The sequence below is a fragment of the Megalobrama amblycephala genome, linkage group LG22 (genome assembly GCF_018812025.1).
Source record: "Megalobrama amblycephala isolate DHTTF-2021 linkage group LG22, ASM1881202v1, whole genome shotgun sequence".
Taxonomy (NCBI): Eukaryota; Metazoa; Chordata; class Actinopteri; order Cypriniformes; family Xenocyprididae; genus Megalobrama; species Megalobrama amblycephala.
Genome location: NC_063065.1, coordinates 2,259,709 through 2,279,820, shown reverse-complemented (window position 1 = coordinate 2,279,820; position 20,112 = coordinate 2,259,709). Strand labels below are relative to the sequence as shown.

General features: G+C 37.1%; 1 protein-coding gene and 1 long non-coding RNA gene across 3 annotated transcripts in view; one reads left to right on the top strand and one right to left on the bottom strand.

Moving 5' to 3' along the window:
- Positions 1-19,273, bottom strand: part of LOC125258071 (paramyosin-like) — a 44,873-nt gene extending 25,600 nt beyond the window's left edge. Inside the window, exons 1-2 of one of the 2 annotated variants that reach the window (XM_048174893.1) lie at positions 18,917-19,273; positions 13,347-13,400 (exon numbers count right to left, since the gene is read on the bottom strand). In XM_048174893.1, coding sequence (XP_048030850.1) covers positions 13,347-13,362 — 16 coding nt within the window. In that variant the 5' untranslated portion in view covers positions 13,363-13,400; positions 18,917-19,273. The remainder of the gene's footprint in view (positions 1-13,346; positions 13,401-18,916) is intronic. The other variant, XM_048174894.1, reaches the window with a different exon arrangement.
- LOC125258088 lies at positions 10,372-11,538 on the top strand. Its single transcript, XR_007182529.1, has 2 exons — positions 10,372-10,993; positions 11,121-11,538. It is a non-coding gene; the product is annotated as an uncharacterized LOC125258088 (long non-coding RNA).
- Positions 19,274-20,112: the final 839 nt, after the last annotated feature.

Genomic DNA, 20,112 nt, shown 5'->3' with positions numbered 1-20,112 from the left:
CAAATAATGAGAAAGAACCAAATTGCATATCACAGCTATGCAGATGACACCCAGATTTACCTAGCCCTATCACCTAACGACTACAGCCCCATTGACTCCCTGTGCCAATGCATTGATGAAATTAAAAACTGGATGTGCCTAAACTTCCTTCAGTTAAACAAAGACAAAACTGAAGTCATTGCGTTTGGAAACAAAGATGAAGTTCTCAAAGTGAACATGTACCTTCACTCTAGAGGTCAAACAACTAAAAATCAAGTCAGAAATCTTGGTGTGATTTTGGAGTCAGACCTGAGTTTCAGTAGCCATGTAAAGACAGTAACTAAATCAGCATATTATCATCTCAAAAATATTGCAAGAATTAGATGCTTTGTCTCCAGTCAAGACTTAGAGAAACTTGTTCATGCTTTCATCACCAGCAGGGTGGATTATTGTAATGGGCTCCTCACTGGTCTTCCCAAAAAGACCATAAGACAGCTGCAGCTTGTACAGAATGCTTCTGCCAGGATTCTGAGCAGAACCAGAAAACACATCACACCAGTCCTCAGGTCCTTGCACTGGCTTCCAGTTGCATTTAGAATTGATTTTAAAGTACTGTTACTTGTTTATAAATCACTCAATGGCCTAGGACCTCAATACATTGCAGATATGCTCATAGAATATAAACCTAACAGATCACTCAGATCAATAGCATCACATCAGCAGAGGTGTAAAAAGTACTCAAAAATGTTACTCAAGTGAAAGTACAAGTACTGAGTGAAAATTTTACTCAATTAAAAGTAAAAGTATCTGTCCAGGATCATACTCGAGTAAAAGTAAAAAAGTACTACATTAAAATTGTACTTGAGTATTAAAAAAGTAAAAGTAACAGCAAGAATGAAAACTAGAGATTCTTGTTTAAGCTTTTAATCTCTAAAAACATGAAGTCAATGAACCACATACAAAGTTTTATCCTCCTTTAGAACTGTTTGTGTTTAATTGTATTCAATTATCAAACTATAAGACTACTACCTAATGCCAGTATGCAACATGCTACTGAAAGTTGCAAAACCTCGTATTTAACTTAAGCAGAAGCTGATTGTCAAAATTGTGAGTGTCAAGCCTAGCTCTTTTGGGGCTAAAAATCAATCCTGCAGTGCCTGAAACACTGCTGTCTGAAACACAGGCCAGATATCCATCCAACTCTTTGCTGGCTTCATGTGTTGTCTGTTTCAAAGAAGCGAAAAAATCTTCATCATCAGATGAACTGTTGGCCATGGGTGCTCTTGATTCTGTGGCTGATTTTTGACTTCCTCCATTTTCTTCCACTGACTGTTATACAGTGGGTAGGGAAAGTATTCAGACCCCCTTAAATTTTTCACTCTTTGTTATATTGCAGCCATTTACTAAAATTATTTAAGTTAATTTTTTTCCTCATTAATATACACACAGCACCCCATATTGACAGAAAAACACAGAATTGTTGACATTTTTGCAAAAATTTTGATTTATTAAAAAAGAAAAACTGAAATATCACATGGTCCTAAGTATTCAGACCCTTTGCTCAGTATTTAGTAGAAGCACCCTTTTGATCTAATACAGCCATGAGTCTTTTTGGGAAAGATGCAACAAGTTTTTCACACCTGGATTTGGGGATCCTCTGCCATTCCTTCTTGCAGATCCTCTCCAGTTCTGTCAGGTTGGATGGTAAACGTTGGTGGACAGCCATTTTTAGGTCTCTCCAGAGATGCTCAATTGGGTTTAAGTCAGGACTCTGGCTGGGCCATTCAAGAACAGTCACGGAGTTGTTGTGAAGCCACTCCTTCGTTATTTTAGCTGTGTGCTTAGGGTCATTGTCTTGTTGGAAGGTAAACCTTCGGCCCAGTCTGAGGTCCTGAGCACTCTGGAGAAGGTTTTCATCCAGGATATCCCTGTACTTGGCCGCATTCATCTTTCCCTCGATTGCAACCAGTCATCCTGTCCCTGCAGCTGAAAAACACCCCCACAGCATGATGCTGCCACCACCATGCTTCACTGTTGGGACTGTATTGGACAGGTGATGAGCAGTGCCTGGTTTTCTCCACACATACCGCTTAGAATTAAGGCCAAAAAGTTCTATCTTGGTCTCATCAGACCAGAGAATCTTATTTCTCACCATCTTTGAGTCCTTCAGGTGTTTTTTTCAGGTGCAAACTCCATGCAGGCTTTCATGTGTCTTGCACTGAGGAGAGGCTTCCGTTGGGCCACTCTGCCATAAAGCCCCGACTGGTGGAGGGCTGCAGTGATGGTTGACTTTCTACAACTTTCTCCCATCTCCCGACTGCATCTCTGGAGCTCAGCCACATTGATCTTTGGGTTCTTCTTTACCTCTCTCACCAAGGCTCTTCTCCCCCGATAGCTCAGTTTGGCCGGACGGCCAGCTCTAGGAAGGGTTCTGGTCGTCCCAAACATCTTCCATTTAAGGATTATGGAGGCCACTGTGCTCTTAGGAACCTTAAGTGCAGCAGAATTTTTTTTGTAACCTTGGCCAGATCTGTGCCTTGCCACAATTCTGTCTCTGAGCTCTTCAGGCAGTTCCTTTGACCTCATGATTCTCATTTGCTCTGACATGCACTGTGAGCTGTAAGGTCTTACATAGACAGGTGTGTGGCTTTCCTAATCAAGTCCAATCAGTATAATCAAACACAGCTGGACTCAAATGAAGGTGTAGAACCATCTCAAGGATGATCAGAAGAAATGGACAGCACCTGAGTTAAATATAAGAGTATCACAGCAAAGGGTCTGAATACTGAAAGACCATGTGATATTTCAGTTTTTCTTTTTTAATAAATCTGCAAAAATGTCAACAATTCTGTGTTTTTCTGTCAACATGGGGTGCTGTGTGTACATTAATGAGGAAAAAAATGAACTTAAATGATTTTAGCAAATGGCTGCAATATAACAAAGAGTGAAAAATTTAAGGGGGTCTGAATACTTTCCGTACCCACTGTAATTTCCTGGTCAACAAAGAGCTTAGAACCCAAGAGGTGACACTCTGATACTTTTTAGGCAACAGTCACTAGATGGCGCTCCGGTAGCGCGGCCACCATTATGGGGTGAAAATACTAACTGGACCATTGAATCCTTCACACCCAAAATCGGTGAATTTCACTGCCAAATCAGAAGCACAGTAGAACAGTTTTTTAAATTAAGTCACCAGTAAATTGTATGGCTCCTACAGTAAATGTTGTATTGTCTTATATATGTTTTATTTTACCAGTTGTGGAATCCAACCATTCATCCATCTGAGGTAACGCAGTTAGCCTACTTTATTGAGCATTTTCATTTTATGAAACTTTACACATTTATTAATAGTAAATTAATAATTAATTAATTTAAGATCATCATGTTTGCAGCGAACAATATATTTCAGACCTAGTGGAGTAATAATAATAATATCTAGATCTGAACTGAAATAAGCTATATTGTACGTTTTAATGGATCACGCTACAAACATAATGATCTTATGATCTGCTGTGTCCATTATCGCATAATTCCCACTTTTGGACACTTTTGCTTCAATGGACATTAGACAACACTGCAAAATCAAGCTGTTATATTCATATATTTATTGTCCAACATTCCCAATTTTTCTGATGCATGTCATAATTTCAATTTCATATGTTGGTATTAATTCAGTGTTTATAAGTCTAATACTAATACTAGATCTTTTAAAGAGTTTTAACCCAAACTGACTGAGAGCAAAAAAGTTTTTTTTTTTTTTAAACAAAGCAGCTGATATTGCCATAGAAACTAGTGGACTGCCAAGTCGCCTTCACCCCAAAATGGCGGAAATGCAAGGCCGCTGCTGGCGCAGGTGTTGCAATGGAACATTCTGTTGAGTGTCGCTTCTTGTTAGTGTATATTCTTTGAGGTCAAGGTGCTGTGCATTGTGGTAATTGATGCAACATGACGTCACTTCCAAAGTACCAATGAACATGTCTGACCAATTCCATGGAATGTGAAAATGAATCTCATTGAATAAATAACCTTTAAATTAAACTGGTCATCAGCGCAATTCAATTGGTTTGGTAATAGCAAAAGAAAATAGAATGAAGTGATCTCCAAAAAATAAGTACTTTTTGACTGTAAATAAAATTGTAAGGAGTAAAAAGTACTCTTTTTTCTCAAAAAATGTAATCAAGTAAAAGTAAAAGTATTGATTTTTAAATGTACTCAAGTAAAGTAAAAATCCCCAAAAATAATACTTAAGTACAGTAATCAAGTAAAATTACTCAAGTACTTTACACCTCTGCACATCAGTTAGAAATACCAAGGGTTCACTCAAAGCAAGGAGAGTCTGCTTTTAGCTGTTACGCCAGCCGCAGCTGGAACCAGCTTCCAGAAGAGATCAGGTGTGCTCCAACAGTAGCCACATTCAAATCCAGACTCAAAACACATCTCTTTATCTATGCATTTACTGATTGAGCACTGTGCTATGTCCGAACTGTTTGCATTTTATTTTATACATATTCTTTTTATTCTTTTAATTCCTTTTCCTGTTTTTATTTCATTTTTAATGTATTTTATATCTTTTATGTATCATCTTGTTATTTCTGACTTTTAATGCATTTTAAATATTGCTGTCTGGTTGAAAGAGCTGGGAGAATTAGGAAGAAAGTGATTAGGTTAAAATTTGGGGGACAAACCATGGGGAAATTTGAGCTGTGGTGCATGGTTAAGATATCTCTGGATTACAGTCAGGACACTTTCCAAAGGGGAAATTTGAACTGCGTTGCACAGATAAGATATCTCCGGAAGGGGGATTAGGGCTGTGTGGCGCAGTTTGAAGTGTATTGGCAAAAGGGGAGATTGAAACTTTGTTTATCAGTTTGAAGTGCCTTAACAGGTAGCAGTCCTGTCATGTGAGGAAGATCCATTTAGATCTGCTCTGACGGACAACAACAACAAGAACAACAATAACAAAAAAAAACCTCCCTAAGACTTCCTAGCTCATCCATCCAGATAGCAAAATTCTCTGTTTTTACTGTTATTTCTATTCCTTATGTTCTATTTTTATTCTTCTTCTTTATGTAAAGCACTTTGAATTACCATTGTGTATGAAATGTGCTATACAAATAAAATTGCCTTGCCTTGCCTTGGTACCCCCACCTCCCCCCTCACTGCCTCCTCACTCCCTCAGTCTGATTCTTTCTGTGTGTGTGTGTGTGTGTGTGTCTGTGTCTCTCTCTGTACTTGTTTTGACTATACTTGTGAGGAACAAATGTCCTCACTTATTTTGTGGAATACTTTCACAACCCACTAGTGAGGACATTTGACTGGTCCTCACTATTTTAAAAGGCTTATAAATCAGCCAAAATATGTTTTTATTTTAATCTAGTGATGGTTACATGTTTCTGTGATGGGTAGGTTTAGGAGTAGGGGTTGGCTTAGGTAATAGAAAATATCATTGACCCAATTTAAAATCAATGGAAGTCTATGCAATATCCTCACTAAGACAGAAATACAAACCTGTGTGTGTCACTGCATGAAAAGTGGGATTTTCGTCAGTAAGCGGCACTGTAGATTGTCGTGGAAGTTAAGGTTTACGACTGCACATGGCAATTTGCAGGCAACACCGAAAACTGCCGTGAATTGTCAGAAATTGACGTGGACCTTGCTTGGCAGTTGTCCCCCCATGACCCCCCTTCCTCTAATTCCAGGGGAGGCTTTAACATGTAAATGAAAACGCTGTGAGCTATACAGATGCAAATTCTCTCAAAATCGACTAATTTTGAGAGAAATGTCTGCAGGTATCCATCTGCTACTTCCAGTCTATTGATGGATATGACTCTGGAGCAGAGTATGATACAAGCCTGCACAAAGTGAAGTTTTTTTTAATTCCTAAGTAAGTTTAAATCAGTCATGAATCCAGAATGAAACATGGTTGTTTTAGGATACAGAGTGTACTTGAAACCTAAGCAAGAGATCTCAGAAAAATAAAATCAACAAAATCAGTAAAATCACCTAGAACAAACACAAGCCAAAGTGTCTGTTTTTTCCCCTTAATATATGTAATCGCTCATAAAATAAATAATTTGATTATGAACAATAGTAAGCAACATATCAATTAACAAGACTTGTTAATAAAAACATTAAGGACTTTGCAATTCATGTTTGCTTTTAGTAGCCTACTGCTAATTTTAGCTTAATCTGTCTGTTGTAATTTGTGTTTAGAAAACATGGCAGCACACTACAGACAAAATATGATACACTATTGTTGAAAATAAATCTTTATACTTTACTTAATTTCGTTGACAAGATTGACATTCATTGAAACTAGTGTCCCATGTTAACGTGGGGGTGGTTTGTGAGCGTGTCGTGAGAGCATGATAAACTTCCTTAAAACTGCTCCAAAAACGCAGGAACGAACACTGCGAAATCGAGGCGCTTTATTACGCATCACAATGCATACAACTGGTGAAACATACGTTTTTAAATCTATAATCCGTGGAATATCGCATGTGACGAATCTGTCGCAGTCTAACATCTGCTGGAAATCCAGGTAAAACTATCTGCGTACTCGCGCGCGCCCCCAGTTAACATGATCCCCAGTTGATCCGTAACACTGGCGAGAAGAAACTGCTGAATGCTATCAGTGGGCTCTCTCGTCAGCTTACTGCCGATGTAAATGAGCAGTTCACTTTAGTAAACTCCAGGTTGCTGTCCATAGAAGATAGGTTGGCTGCTTTGGAGTTGAAAAACTGTGTGGAAGATACTAACTCTAAGAAGAGAAGACGGGTGCACAATCCTAAGATTGCGGTAAGACTGCTATCTAAGCTAAAAGTAGCCTAAAAGCAAAGCTTTTTTAAGTAGCACAAGTGTAAGTAACTTTTACGGTAACACTTTAGAATACTGTATCGTACTTACTGCATAACTAATAAGGAATTACTGCAGAATTAATCGGTAGTTCTTCATTAACACTCAAGTAACTACTATTAACTACTAAGGAATATGTGTTAACTAATCAGTATGTCATAGCGTTTTTTAATTGTGTTAAGTAACTATTAGCTAATCAGTAACTAATCAATTCAGTCATGCCTCCTGAAGAACTACGATTTAGTAACTACTAATTCAGCTTCAGGAGGAATAACTATTAAGTAACTATTAATGAACTGTGAAACTCAGTATCAGGTTATGGCCCTTTCTTCTTTACTACTAATGTTAGTTGATTTACTTAGATTTATGCCTACTGTACTGATATATATATATATATATATATATATATGCTCTGCAAATATTGTTAAACATTCGTTCATTTGCGCCACTGTATGTTTCTGTCGGTGGGTGCTATAATGTTGCACGTCTTGCATCGCATGCAGGTCAAAGTTTGAGCGCACACATGTAATATCTGTGAGTTTTGTAATATCTCCTGTTTTGCAAGAGAAAAGGGACTGGGATTCCAACTGTCAGCGGAGAGGTACATCGCTCTCGCATTATAACAATGCGCTGGCGACACTTAAACTAAACACTGTAGATACCACATTAATGAACTGTAGAATTAGAAGAAAGTTGTTTATTCATTTATGTTTTTTAAACGAATGGTGAATTCTTCGTGTTTTTCCTCGTGCTCGACCATTTCCGTGGATGGCGCTTGAGAGTGTTAATTTTTTTATTCAAGTGTTGTCTGCAACCAGAAAATCAGGATGGATCCGTGACCTGCCAATACCTCAGGTATGTTTATGGCCTTATATATATTTTGTGTCTGTTTTTACTCAAGATATTTCACATTACTATTATAAAGTGATGCCAAATGAGTTCTGTATTTAAGGCAATGATCATTACCACATCATGCTCAAAGAATTACTTCAAACCCACTGATAATTAATAAAGAATTACCACATCATTCTCAAGGAATTACTAAGAACCTGGAACAGTATTCTAAAGTGAAAACAATGGGAACCCATTGATAATTAATGAAGAATTACCACATCATTCTCAAGGAATTACTAAGAACCTGGAACAGTATTCTAAAGTGAAAACAATGGGAACCCATTGATAATTAATGAAGAATTACCACATCATTCTCAAGGAATTACTAAGAACCTGGAACAGTATTCTAAAGTGAAAACAATGGGAACCCATTGATAATTAATACATAATTACCACAACATTCTCAAGGAACTACTAAGAACCTGGAACAGTATTCTAAAGTGAAAATATCCTTGTGCATAAGTAATAAAGCCTAAAGTAGTACTAACATAAGCAAAACAATGAAAAAAGTGAACACTAAAACAAGAAAACAATACCAAAATTTTACATCAGATTACTAGGAACTTACCAAATATAACAACAGAAGACAGCAAATATGTGTATGCCTAAACTTCAGCTTTCAGCCAATGGTTCTCTAATACATCTAATTCATGTTATTTTTTTCTGGCAAAGGTCAATAAGCATGCCATTCTTCTTTTTTTCCTCGATGATGCTTCGAAGTGGCTCCCTTGTGCACATTTCTTTGCACTGTTTGGCAAACTCTGACAGTTTCTGGAACTTTTCACGCAATGTCTTGTAGGCTTCAGCATCACAATACTCCAGCTCTGCTATCGCTGCCGTATCCACAACCATTTTTCGATCCACCCCACACTTGTGGTATGACACATTGATGTCCTAAGACACGAAACGATCGGTTTTTGTGAGAAACCGAACGGTATTTATATCATTTTTTAACTCTAATACACCACTATGTCCAACTGCCTTCATCCTTCCATGACGGAAGTGATCTCTAGCACACGTTGAAGTCTACGCGCGCGACATCACTTCCGTCCAGAATGCAATTTGACCTTATTAACATGGAGGATGAAGGCAGTTGGACATAGTGGTGTATTAGAGTTAAAAAATGATATAAATACCGTTCGGTTTCTCACAAAAACTGATCGTTTCGTGTCTTAGGACATCAATGTGTCATACCACAAGTGTGGGGTGGCTCGAAAAACGGTTGTGGATACGGCAGCGATAGCAGAGCTGGAGTATTGTGATGCTGAAGCCTACAAGACATTGCGTGAAAAGTTCCACAGAGGCCAGAAAGTGTCAGAGTTTGCCAAACATTGCAAAGAAATGTGCACAAGGGAGCCACTTCGAAGCATCATCGAGGAAAAAAAGAAGAATGGCATGCTTATTGACCTTTGCCAGAAAAAAATAACATGAATTAGATGTATTAGAAAACCATTGGCTGAAAGCTGAAGTTTAGGCATACACATATTTGCTGTCTTCTGTTGTTATATTTGGTAAGTTCCTAGTAATCTGATGTAAAATTTTGGTATTGTTTTCTTGTTTTAGTGTTCACTTTTTTCATTGTTTTGTTGTATGGAAATAGATGTTTGTTTGTTTTTTAATGTTATTAACACTGCAATAAATGTAAATGTTCTTAAAATGTGTCATCTTTTAAAGTAAAATTACATTTTTTATGTTAGTACTACTTTAGGCTTTATTACTTATGCACAAGGATATTTTCACTTTAGAATACTGTTCCAGGTTCTTAGTAATTCCTTGAGAATGATGTGGTAATTATTTATTACTTATCAATGGGTTCCCATTGTTTTCACTTTAGAATACTGTTCCAGGTTCTTAGTAATTCCTTGAGAATGATGTGGTAATTCTTCATTAATTATCAATGGGTTCCCATTGTTTTCACTTTAGAATACTGTTCCAGGTTCTTAGTAATTCCTTGAGAATGATGTGGTAATTCTTCATTAATTATCAATGGGTTCCCATTGTTTTCACTTTAGAATACTGTTCCAGGTTCTTAGTAATTCCTTGAGAATGATGTGGTAATTCTTTATTAATTATCAGTGGGTTTGAAGTAATTCTTTGAGCATGATGTGGTAATGATCATTGCCTTAAATACAGAACTCATTTGGCATCACTTTATAATAGTAATGTGAAATATCTTGAGTAAAAACAGACACAAAATATATATAAGGCCATAAACATACCTGAGGTATTGGCAGGTCACGGATCCATCCTGATTTTCTGGTTGCAGACAACACTTGAATAAAAAAATTAACACTCTCAAGCGCCATCCACGGAAATGGTCGAGCACGAGGAAAAACACGAAGAATTCACCATTCGTTTAAAAAACATAAATGAATAAACAACTTTCTTCTAATTCTACAGTTCATTAATGTGGTATCTACAGTGTTTAGTTTAAGTGTCGCCAGCGCATTGTTATAATGCGAGAGCGATGTACCTCTCCGCTGACAGTTGGAATCCCAGTCCCTTTTCTCTTGCAAAACAGGAGATATTACAAAACTCACAGATATTACATGTGTGCGCTCAAACTTTGACCTGCATGCGATGCAAGACGTGCAACATTATAGCACCCACCGACAGAAACATACAGTGGCGCAAATGAACGAATGTTTAACAATATTTGCAGAGCATATATATATATATATATATATATATCAGTACAGTAGGCATAAATCTAAGTAAATCAACTAACATTAGTAGTAAAGAAGAAAGGGCCATAACCTGATACTGAGTTTCACAGTTCATTAATAGTTACTTAATAGTTATTCCTCCTGAAGCTGAATTAGTAGTTACTAAATCGTAGTTCTTCAGGAGGCATGACTGAATTGATTAGTTACTGATTAACTAATAGTTACTTAACACAATTAAAAAACGCTATGACATACTGATTAGTTAACACATATTCCTTAGTAGTTAATAGTAGTTACTTGAGTGTTAATGAAGAACTACAGATTAATTCTGCAGTAATTCCTTATTAGTTATGCAGTAAGTACGATACAGTATTCTAAAGTGTTACCACTTTTACTATTTTCTCCTTTATTGTTTTTATTGTTTAAGCTCTTTTACACGTTGTTTTTTATTCATATCACTCTCATTTAATTGTTTTCCAGCTGCCTGTAAGACATATTATGAGACAGTACACAGGAGCTTCAGGTACAAACATCCAGATCTTGCATCGCAGGCGGAAGCTGTGAAGCGTTCAGCTCGGAGTCGAGCGAGAAGAAAGAGGGTAAGATTTATTAGATTAGATCCGTTTTTGGTCAATGTGACTATTTTTCAGCCACATTAATAGATGTGTTGAGTCCATACGCAGTGCATCGCGAAATACTGATTGTCTTTATTGGTTGTTTTTACAGCTGCTAGAAGCAAGACAGAGTGTGCTAGCTGAGGATGAGGCGGGCCTTTGGTAGTGCGCTACCATAGACCTGATGTCTGATGAGGAACACGGCATTGTTGATGGGGTGTCTGGATGGATTGTGCGACCTCCATTCTTTCGCAGCCAGGAGCCCACCGAGCTCTGTGCCACGCTGCAGTTGAGATTAGAGGCGATTCCAAAGTACAGGGCAACGCACCACAGACGTCTGCAAAATGGACTGAATTCAGACAGAATGCCGCTAGTTACTACAGCTCCGAAGCGGAAAACAGACATTTCATGGTGCAGTAGGATTTTGGGCTTCTCGTGAGCTTCCCATTTGTTGTGTGGGCAGATCTCCTACGTTTTGTACATGGTTGTGTGTTTGTGTTTGTGCTAATAAAGCTCTTTCTTTGAATAAACAGCACGTCCCTGGCAAATTTTCCTTTCCTCAATAAATTCATGTCCTTGATGGTAATAATAGTGTAGTCCATAGGATAACAATGACATGAATATACAACATAATAGCATATGAATATATAAAATTAAATAATTATATGTAAATCATTTTATATATATATATAATTATTATTATAATTTTGGGGTTTAAATTTATAATGACCCAGGGTGACCAATAGTAACAGATCTGCCAACCAATCACGAGTGATTTTTCTTATTTAAATGTAGTAGTTTCAACCAATACTGAGTGAGGAAATTCAAGTCATTCTCTGGCAAGGCGCGGGCACTGCCATTCATATGCTAATTAGAGCTATTAGCGCCTCCGCGAGCTCCACATACGTCATGGTTCGTTTCCGTCAATATGTGGCACAGATGAACGCGATGTTCACAGATAACTCATGATAACTTCACATTCATTTGAAATTGAACCATGACATTATATCACTATTTGGACAGGACTACTTTTCAAATTTCATTTGAGTTACAATTATTATTACCAACACCTGTGATGTCATGGTCTGATTCATATAAGACTTAAATCTTTGTTTTGTTTTTGTTTTTACAGAAGAGAGTGTGTGTTTTCTAGACATGGGTGTTATAGAAAGTCATTTGCTGTGTTTGCAAACATCATGTACAACGCATGTCTTTAAATTAATTATTTATTGATATAATTCAAATTTATTAAAAATCACCATTTAAGTAAAGTTCACTTGATTTTATAAAGTGAAGTTCACAACATAATTTCGGGAGGAGTGAACCCATCTAATTTTTCAATTAGTGAAACTCAAACATAATCTCAAGAGGAGGGAACCCTAATCTTTCAATTACATCCAGAGCATATAAGCAGCTACTCACCCTGCTCTGGCATCAGTTGTTTCGATATCCCTCCACCTCCCCAACTCCACCACATAAATTAGGCATCTCATCTATCATACTCCTCTTCCAGGCACTAGTAGTCCCTGGGGGGTATATACAAGCTCGAGTTGAAGCTGCTTCCTCGAGCCCCTCCACAGCAGACAGCAAGCCAAATACGCTTAACCTCATTAGCTCAAAGATTTTATGAGGAAACGAACTTGTGAAAGTGTGTTTAAAATAAACTTGCATAAGTGAGCAGAAAAATGTAGACATGTACCTTATTATTACATGGGACTGATGTTAAAATTGTCTTTGCAGGTTCTGTGATTTGGCTCTATTTATTAATTTTATCATTTTATTTTTTTATACCACTCTCATTTATTTAAATTTAATGAAAGCATGCTTTTGGTGCATAAGACTGGTGCACAAATGATAGTTCAGGGAGGAATCACAGACATTCACATACATTCACTGGATTAGATTTCTCAGACCACTGTGGAGTTTGAGCAAATAACAGTACATAATTTGCTCTGGAATTTTTATAGGGGTTGTCTGAGAAAAACAGAGATGGGAGATTAGGATGATATTCTGCACTTATTTGGAATTGACCTATGACATTCTATGACATGAAATTCATCTAAATTCATCAAAATCTTATGGATGTGGTTGTTGTGGTTTGTGATCAAATGGGCACCAGCTGCTGCAGTAAATGTGGTGTATTCAAATAACTTTGACATAGTCCTTTTATGTTTACCCCTTTTAAATGCCTATTGCCCACTGTGCACAGTTGCCCTGAAGCCACCGGGTTGGCAGTGCCACCGGCTTGGGCCCCCCATCGCTGCTTGCAAGAATTGTTATTTCAAGCAAAATCTGTTATTAATACATTTTATAAGGAGTTAGAAATTTAAACTCTCACCTTTGCCATCAGCCATGTTTTTACTGTGTACACTGGTGAAGCCTCCAAGAGTTTCTAGAAGAACAAAAGATAGACAACATATTGCTTATGATGATCACAAGATGTGTTACAGCACATGCAGTGGTCTTAGAGGTCCAGTGGAGACCAAAACTGCGTCCCAATTCAGAGGCTGCATCCATCGAAGGCATGGCACGAAGACTGAGAGTCATTGAATGGCCTACCCTGCTATACATTTACAAACCCGACACTGTACAAATTGTGAATAAAAACAGAATGCAATGATGTGGAAGTTTCAAATTTTAATCATTTTAAAGGAAAAATAAGTTGATTTTAAATTCCATGGCATCAACACATCTCAAAAAAGTTGGGACAAGGCCATGTTTACCACTGTGTGGCATCCCCTCTTCTTTTTTTTAACAGTCTGCAAATGTCTGGGGACTGAGGAGACAAGTTGCTCAAGTTTAGGAATAGGAATGTTGTCCCATTCTTGTCTAATACAGGCTTCTAGTTGCTCAACTCTCTTAGGTCTTCTTTGTCACATCTTCCTCTTTATGATGCGCCAAATGTTTTCTATGGGTGAAAGATCTGGACTGCAGGCTGGCCATTTCAGTACCCGGATCCTTCTTCTACGCAGCCATGATGTTGTAATTGATGCAGTATGTGGTCTGGCATTGTCATGTTGGATAATGCAAGGTCTTCCCTGAAAGAGACGACGTCTGGATGGGAGCATATGTTGTTCTAGAACTTGGATATACCTTTCAGCATTGATGGTGCCTTTCCAGATGTGTAAGCTGCCCATGCCACACGCACTCATGCAACCCCATACCATCAGAGATGCAGGCTTCTGATAACAACTTGGGTTGTCCTTGTCCTCTTTAGTCCGGATGACATGGCGTCCCAGTTTTCCAAAAAGAACTTCAAATTTTGATTCGTCTGACCACAGAACAGTTTTCCACTTTGCCACAGTCCATTTTAAATGAGCCTTGGCCCAGAGAAAACACCTGCGCTTCTGGATCATGTTTAGATATGGCTGATTCTCTGAATCTTTGGATGATATTATGCACTGTAGATGATGATAACTTCAAACTCTTTGCAATTTTTCTCTGAGAAACTCCTTTCTGATATTGCTCCACTATTTTTGGCCGCAGCATTGGGGGAATTGGTGATCCTCTGCCCATCTTGACTTCTGAGAGACACTGCCACTCTGAGAGGCTCTTTTTATACCCAATCATGTTGCCAATTGACATAATAAGTTGCAAACTGGTCCTCCAGCTGTTCCTTATATGTACATTTAACTTTTCTGGCCTCTTATTGCTACCTGTCCCAACTTTTTTGGAATGTGTAGCTCTCATGAAATGAGCCAATATTTCAAAATGTCTCACTTTCAACATTTGATATGTTATCTATATTCTATTGTGAATAAAATATAAGTTTATGAGATTTGTAAATTATTGCATTCCTTTTTTATTCACAATTTGTACAGTGTCCCAACTTTTTTGGAATCGGGTTTGTACATTCTCAGAACATTCTCAGAACGTCCCCACTGGTGTTAAGGGCGTTGCCTAGTAACGTTCCCAGTACGTTCACAGACGGTCACGACGTGGAGTTCTTTTAAGGTTTGGGGCTTGTTATTTTTCGAACCTTCACAGAACATTCAGGACGTTCTCTGAACATTTAGGGAACCATATTTTATTTGTGATGTTCCCAGAATGTCCCTGCTGCCCTTGTCAAAAAAAAAAAAAATCAAACTAATCAAACAAAAACTATTTTTTTCTTTAAATGTCTAATGAAAAAAATCCTCTTCACAGGTATTTCTTGGATTATTATTATGAAATCTTAAATCTGCAAATCTCTTGCAGTAAATCATTAGCTGACAGCAGCACATGCACAGCTAATGTAACTGCTGTATCTCTGTATCAACAACTACAGTTACTGTCTTCATATAAAGCAATATGCAGTAAAACATCAGTGTTTCTGGATCTTCATGACTGAAGCACAGGCTCTGAGGATGCTGCTTGTTCTGTGTTCTTCTCACAGCAGCTGAAATAATTAAACTAGTTTAGATGGCGGATTGAAATCCAGAAAGGTCCAAATGACAATCATCACGAAAACTGGAGATTCACCCGTAGTTAAAAAGCAAAAGACTTTGGACTGTGGAGTGGCTACAGTAATTGAAATCTACAGGTAACGCTAATACACACTAAATACACATAGTCACACAATGCTGATGTTGTTAACATTAACAATTTGAGAACAAAATATAACAATAATAATAATTTGCACGGTTTGGCGTGAACCGAGCTAAGCGATCATTAGATTTAATCACCATTGCCAGCGTGATTTATTGTAGGCCTAATGCTTTTTTCCTCAGTTGGTCAGAACAAAAGTGGCAGAAATGTTACTTACTTCTTTAGATTATATTTTCCAGTGAAAATTCTTATTAAGATGTTTTGTATGAAAGAAATAAAGTCAGAGTGGTTTGTGATAAGTGAGAGAGATCTGTTAGTGTTTAATGTTGTGTTTCTGTTACTATCATTGTGCTGGAGAGTAGAGCCTGTGCTTCAGTCATGTTGATCCAGAAACACTGATGTTCTGCTGCTTGTTGCTTTATTTAAAGACAGTAACTGTGTAGATACAGCAATTACATTAGTTCATGTGCTGATGTCAGCTAATAACTTGCTGCAAGAGATTTGCTTTTAAAAGAAAAGGTTTAATAATAATCCAGGAATTACCTGTGAAGAGCTTGTTTTTTTTTGTAAGACATTTAAGAAAAAATAGTTTTTGTTTGAACAGCCACTTTTGTTAATTTCCAATTAAATTTTTTGACAAGGGCAGCAGGGACGTTCTGAGAACATTTCCAAATAAAATGTGGTTCCGTAAACGTTCAGAGAACGTCCTGAATGTTCCCTGAAGGTCCACCAAATAACATCCACCAAACCTTAAAAGAACTCCACATCGTGACCGTCTCTGAGCGTACTGGGAACATTACAAGGCAACGTACTGAACACCTAGTGAGGACATTCTGAGAATGTTCTGGGAACGTAAAATTTCTAGCTTGGATCATATCACTTAGAAATACCAAGGGTTCGCTCTAAACAAGGGAAGTCTGCTTTTAGCTATAGTGCCAGCTGCTGGAACCAGCTTCCTGAAGAGATCAGATGTGCTCAGTAGTCACATTCAAATCCAGACCCAAAACATGTCTTTTTAGCTATGCATTTACTGAATGAGCACTGTGCTACGTCCAAACTGAATGCACTTTATTTCATATGTAGGCCTACTCTTTTAATTCTTTTTCATTTTTAACTGCTTTTAATGGATTTTATATCCATCTTTTATGCATACTCTTTTATTACTTTCTTTGCATTCCATTTTTATTAAGTTGTTTTATTTTGTTAGAGCTGTCTGAGTGGAAGAAATAGAGAGCTTCATTCAGACGTAAGTCTGGCTGACTCTGTGGGCGCGATTAAGAAGTTTCTGGGCAGACTGAGATCAAGTGGGTGGATACAACGCAGTTAAAATATTTCTGCTCAGAAATTGAAACTGTGGGTAGGCAAACGCAGACTGATCAAGAGTACCCTGGGGAGAAATTGCAATCATGTAAGGGCACGGTCAAGACCTTTCCGAGAGTAAAAGTGAGACTTTACAACAGAGCCAGGGGGTGATCAACCTATCCGATCTTAGCACTGGATAAGCTCAGATCAAGGTCACACCGTGAACCGGACTCTGTCTCTTCAACATCAGATAGAGGAACCCCAAACCTAGTGATTCAGGCAATTAGGGCTGATATATTTGTTTCCTGCTCATTCATTTTTATTCTTATGTATCTGTTTTCTCTTCATGTAAAGCACTTTATTTTATATGTATTCTTTAAATAATTTTTCTTGTTTCTATTATATTTTTCATTTTTAACTGTGTGTTTCCTTTTCATGTAAAGCACTTTGAATTACCATATGAAATGTGCTATATAAATAAACTTGCCTTGCCTTTCCAAAAGAGGACGTTTTAGGAATGTTCCTAATGTTCTGTAAATGTTCGGAATCTTCGTCACCTTTAGGGAATGTTGCGCAAGTTTCTGAGAACATCGCCTTCTAGGTTTATACAAGTTTATACAAGCAATACGACAATACAAGGTTAGGCAAAGCTATAGAAGCATGTTTCTGCCACTGCATAAAAAAAAGAAAGATAATTGCGAATTTTCATCTCATGATTCAGATTTGTTTTTTTATTGCATGATATGAAGTAAACATTGTGAAATATAAACTCTCAATTGCGAGAATAAAATGTCAGAATTGCGAGATAGAGAGAGAGAGAGAGAGAAATGTCCCCACAAGGATAATATTAACAGATGCGTTTGATCTTGCAGGGACATTTTTTTGAAAAACAGCATATAAATCAGACTTAATTATATTTTTTGAAAAAATACAAAATTTAGAAAGTTTTCTGTGATGGGTTTAGTGTTTATAATACAGGCTACAGTTTACACAAATCATTGTCTATGCAAAGTCCCCATGTGTCTTGGTTTAGCAAGTGTACATTGGATAGTCATTTTAAAGTAAATTAAATAGAAGGATTAACACATTTACAGTATATTCTGTGTTTTCCTGAATGCAATCTTCGACGGGGTACAGTGAGCAGTGATCACAGAGATGCTCAAATCAGATATCCTTAACTGCCGGACTACGAACTTTTACCTGACAGAGACCAGCGCAATGTGATGAATAACTTGGTGAAAGAACGTCATCTCAGAATAAGACTTCTGTTTAGTGGGTGTTTTCTGAGAGTCTCTCACATTATAAATCACCTGATTACAAAGAAGATTTTTTTGGGTATAGGTACAGGTGGGGCACAGGCACATCACGCAGTTGCTGCTAAACACACTGAAAAAGCATTTTCTTGACGTTACAGGAAAGTTTTTATAAGATATAGGGGCGGTTTCCCGGACAGGGTTTAAATTAAGCCAGGATAGGCCTTAATCCAGCATAGTTAATTGTGGTTTAAAAAATGGCTTTCTGAAACACAGATTAAGTACAGATTACTAAAACCTGGACTATGGAGTACTGATTTTAAATAAACCAGATTAATTTAAAACCAAATGTGCAAATCTGAATTAGCATGAGAGAGGTTGCCTATAAAACAAGGAATGAAACTTTTAGAAACATACAGTATCTGTTTTCTTTACTCAATCAAAAGAGTAAACACAACTACAAGCCAAGTATACTTTTAGTATATAGATTGAGTATAGACTTAGATTGAGTATAGAGTTTTAAGTCAAGTATACTTAAGTGTAATTTTAAGCATATATCTGAGAAGTACATAAAAAGTAGACTGAGAGTACACTTTATTTTTAGTTTAAAATAAGTATTTTTTTTTAAGTGTAACCATGGTATTTGTAGTAAACTGTGATTTTACAAATCTGCAAAAAAAAAAAAAAAAAAAAAAAAGTTACTACATTTTTTGCTATAATAAAACCATAGTTAATTTTCGTAATGCTAGTTGGTTTAACCTACTTAGGATAGCCACTACAAAGTATAATTTAAGTAAATTGTGAATAGAAAGTTTAATACACTTACGGTATATTCTGTGTTCTCCTGAAAAACTTCAGCTGTCTTACGCTTACAGACAGCAGTATTTATGCCTCAAATCAGATATCACGTGATGATGGGGAATCAAGGATGAATTATGACTTGCCAAGGTCCTGGGGCCAATTACCTGTAAGGGCCCCTCCCCTGCACATTCTTTCCCGTAACTGCGCATTCACAGTAATAGAGAAAAAAATGATGATGAAAAAATAAAAAAATGATGATGATGTATATTCAAACCTTTCTCAAATCTCTTAATATAGATTCATAACAAGATGAAAATATTTTCCAACTTCGTAACAAAAGAGGTCTTTAACATTGTGTTATTTTTCCAATACTTGTCACACAAAGACTGAAGCACAAAAAGTGGTTCAAATAAATAAAACAGGATGGGACAATAGTTTCATAAGAGGTTTTGGGGCCTTCAAACAGTAACAGAGCCGAGAGCCTTGTTTAAGAGGCCTTGTTTATGCTATTAAACACATATATTCAAGCATAAATAGACATTTGTTTACACTGTTGATGGGTTTTCTGAATGAAAATTCTTTATTATATTTCAAATACATTTCCTTTTCAGTAGTACATCGCAAATATACAAACAATTTTTTTTACCATCTTTAAATAAATAAAAAGTATATTAGCATTATGCTTTTACCTATTTTCACAATATGACTTTAAACACACTTTAAAATTGTTTTTTAAATTGTAAAAATATATATACGTAAATTGAAACTTGTGTAATTTTTAGTGTTCTTATTTGAACATTCCTAGGTGAAAAAATACACTTCCATAATGTACTTAAAGTGCTCTATTTTCACACACTAATTTTGTACTTAATATACTAACTATTCTTCTTTAGTACTTGTGGCGACCAGGGCGGGCGAGAGCCGTGAGGGAACGGCGCGAGGCCGGTGACGCAAGTGTTAATGATCTTCACCTGTGAGGCGCACCGGCCTTGAGTCTCTCACGGAGGAGCTCCGGGAGCATAAAAGGAGGAGCGACGACCGTGAAGGACGAGAGAGGACCCTTTTTTATAATGTTTGTGTGGCCGGCAGACGTCCGCGAGGGTCTGCTGGCATTACTTTCGTTTTGTTTGTTTATTTATTTTGAATTAAAGTTTTGTTGAATGTTCGCCGGTTCCCGCCTCCTTCTTCCCGTATTTACGAACTGTGTTACAGTACTTCTTA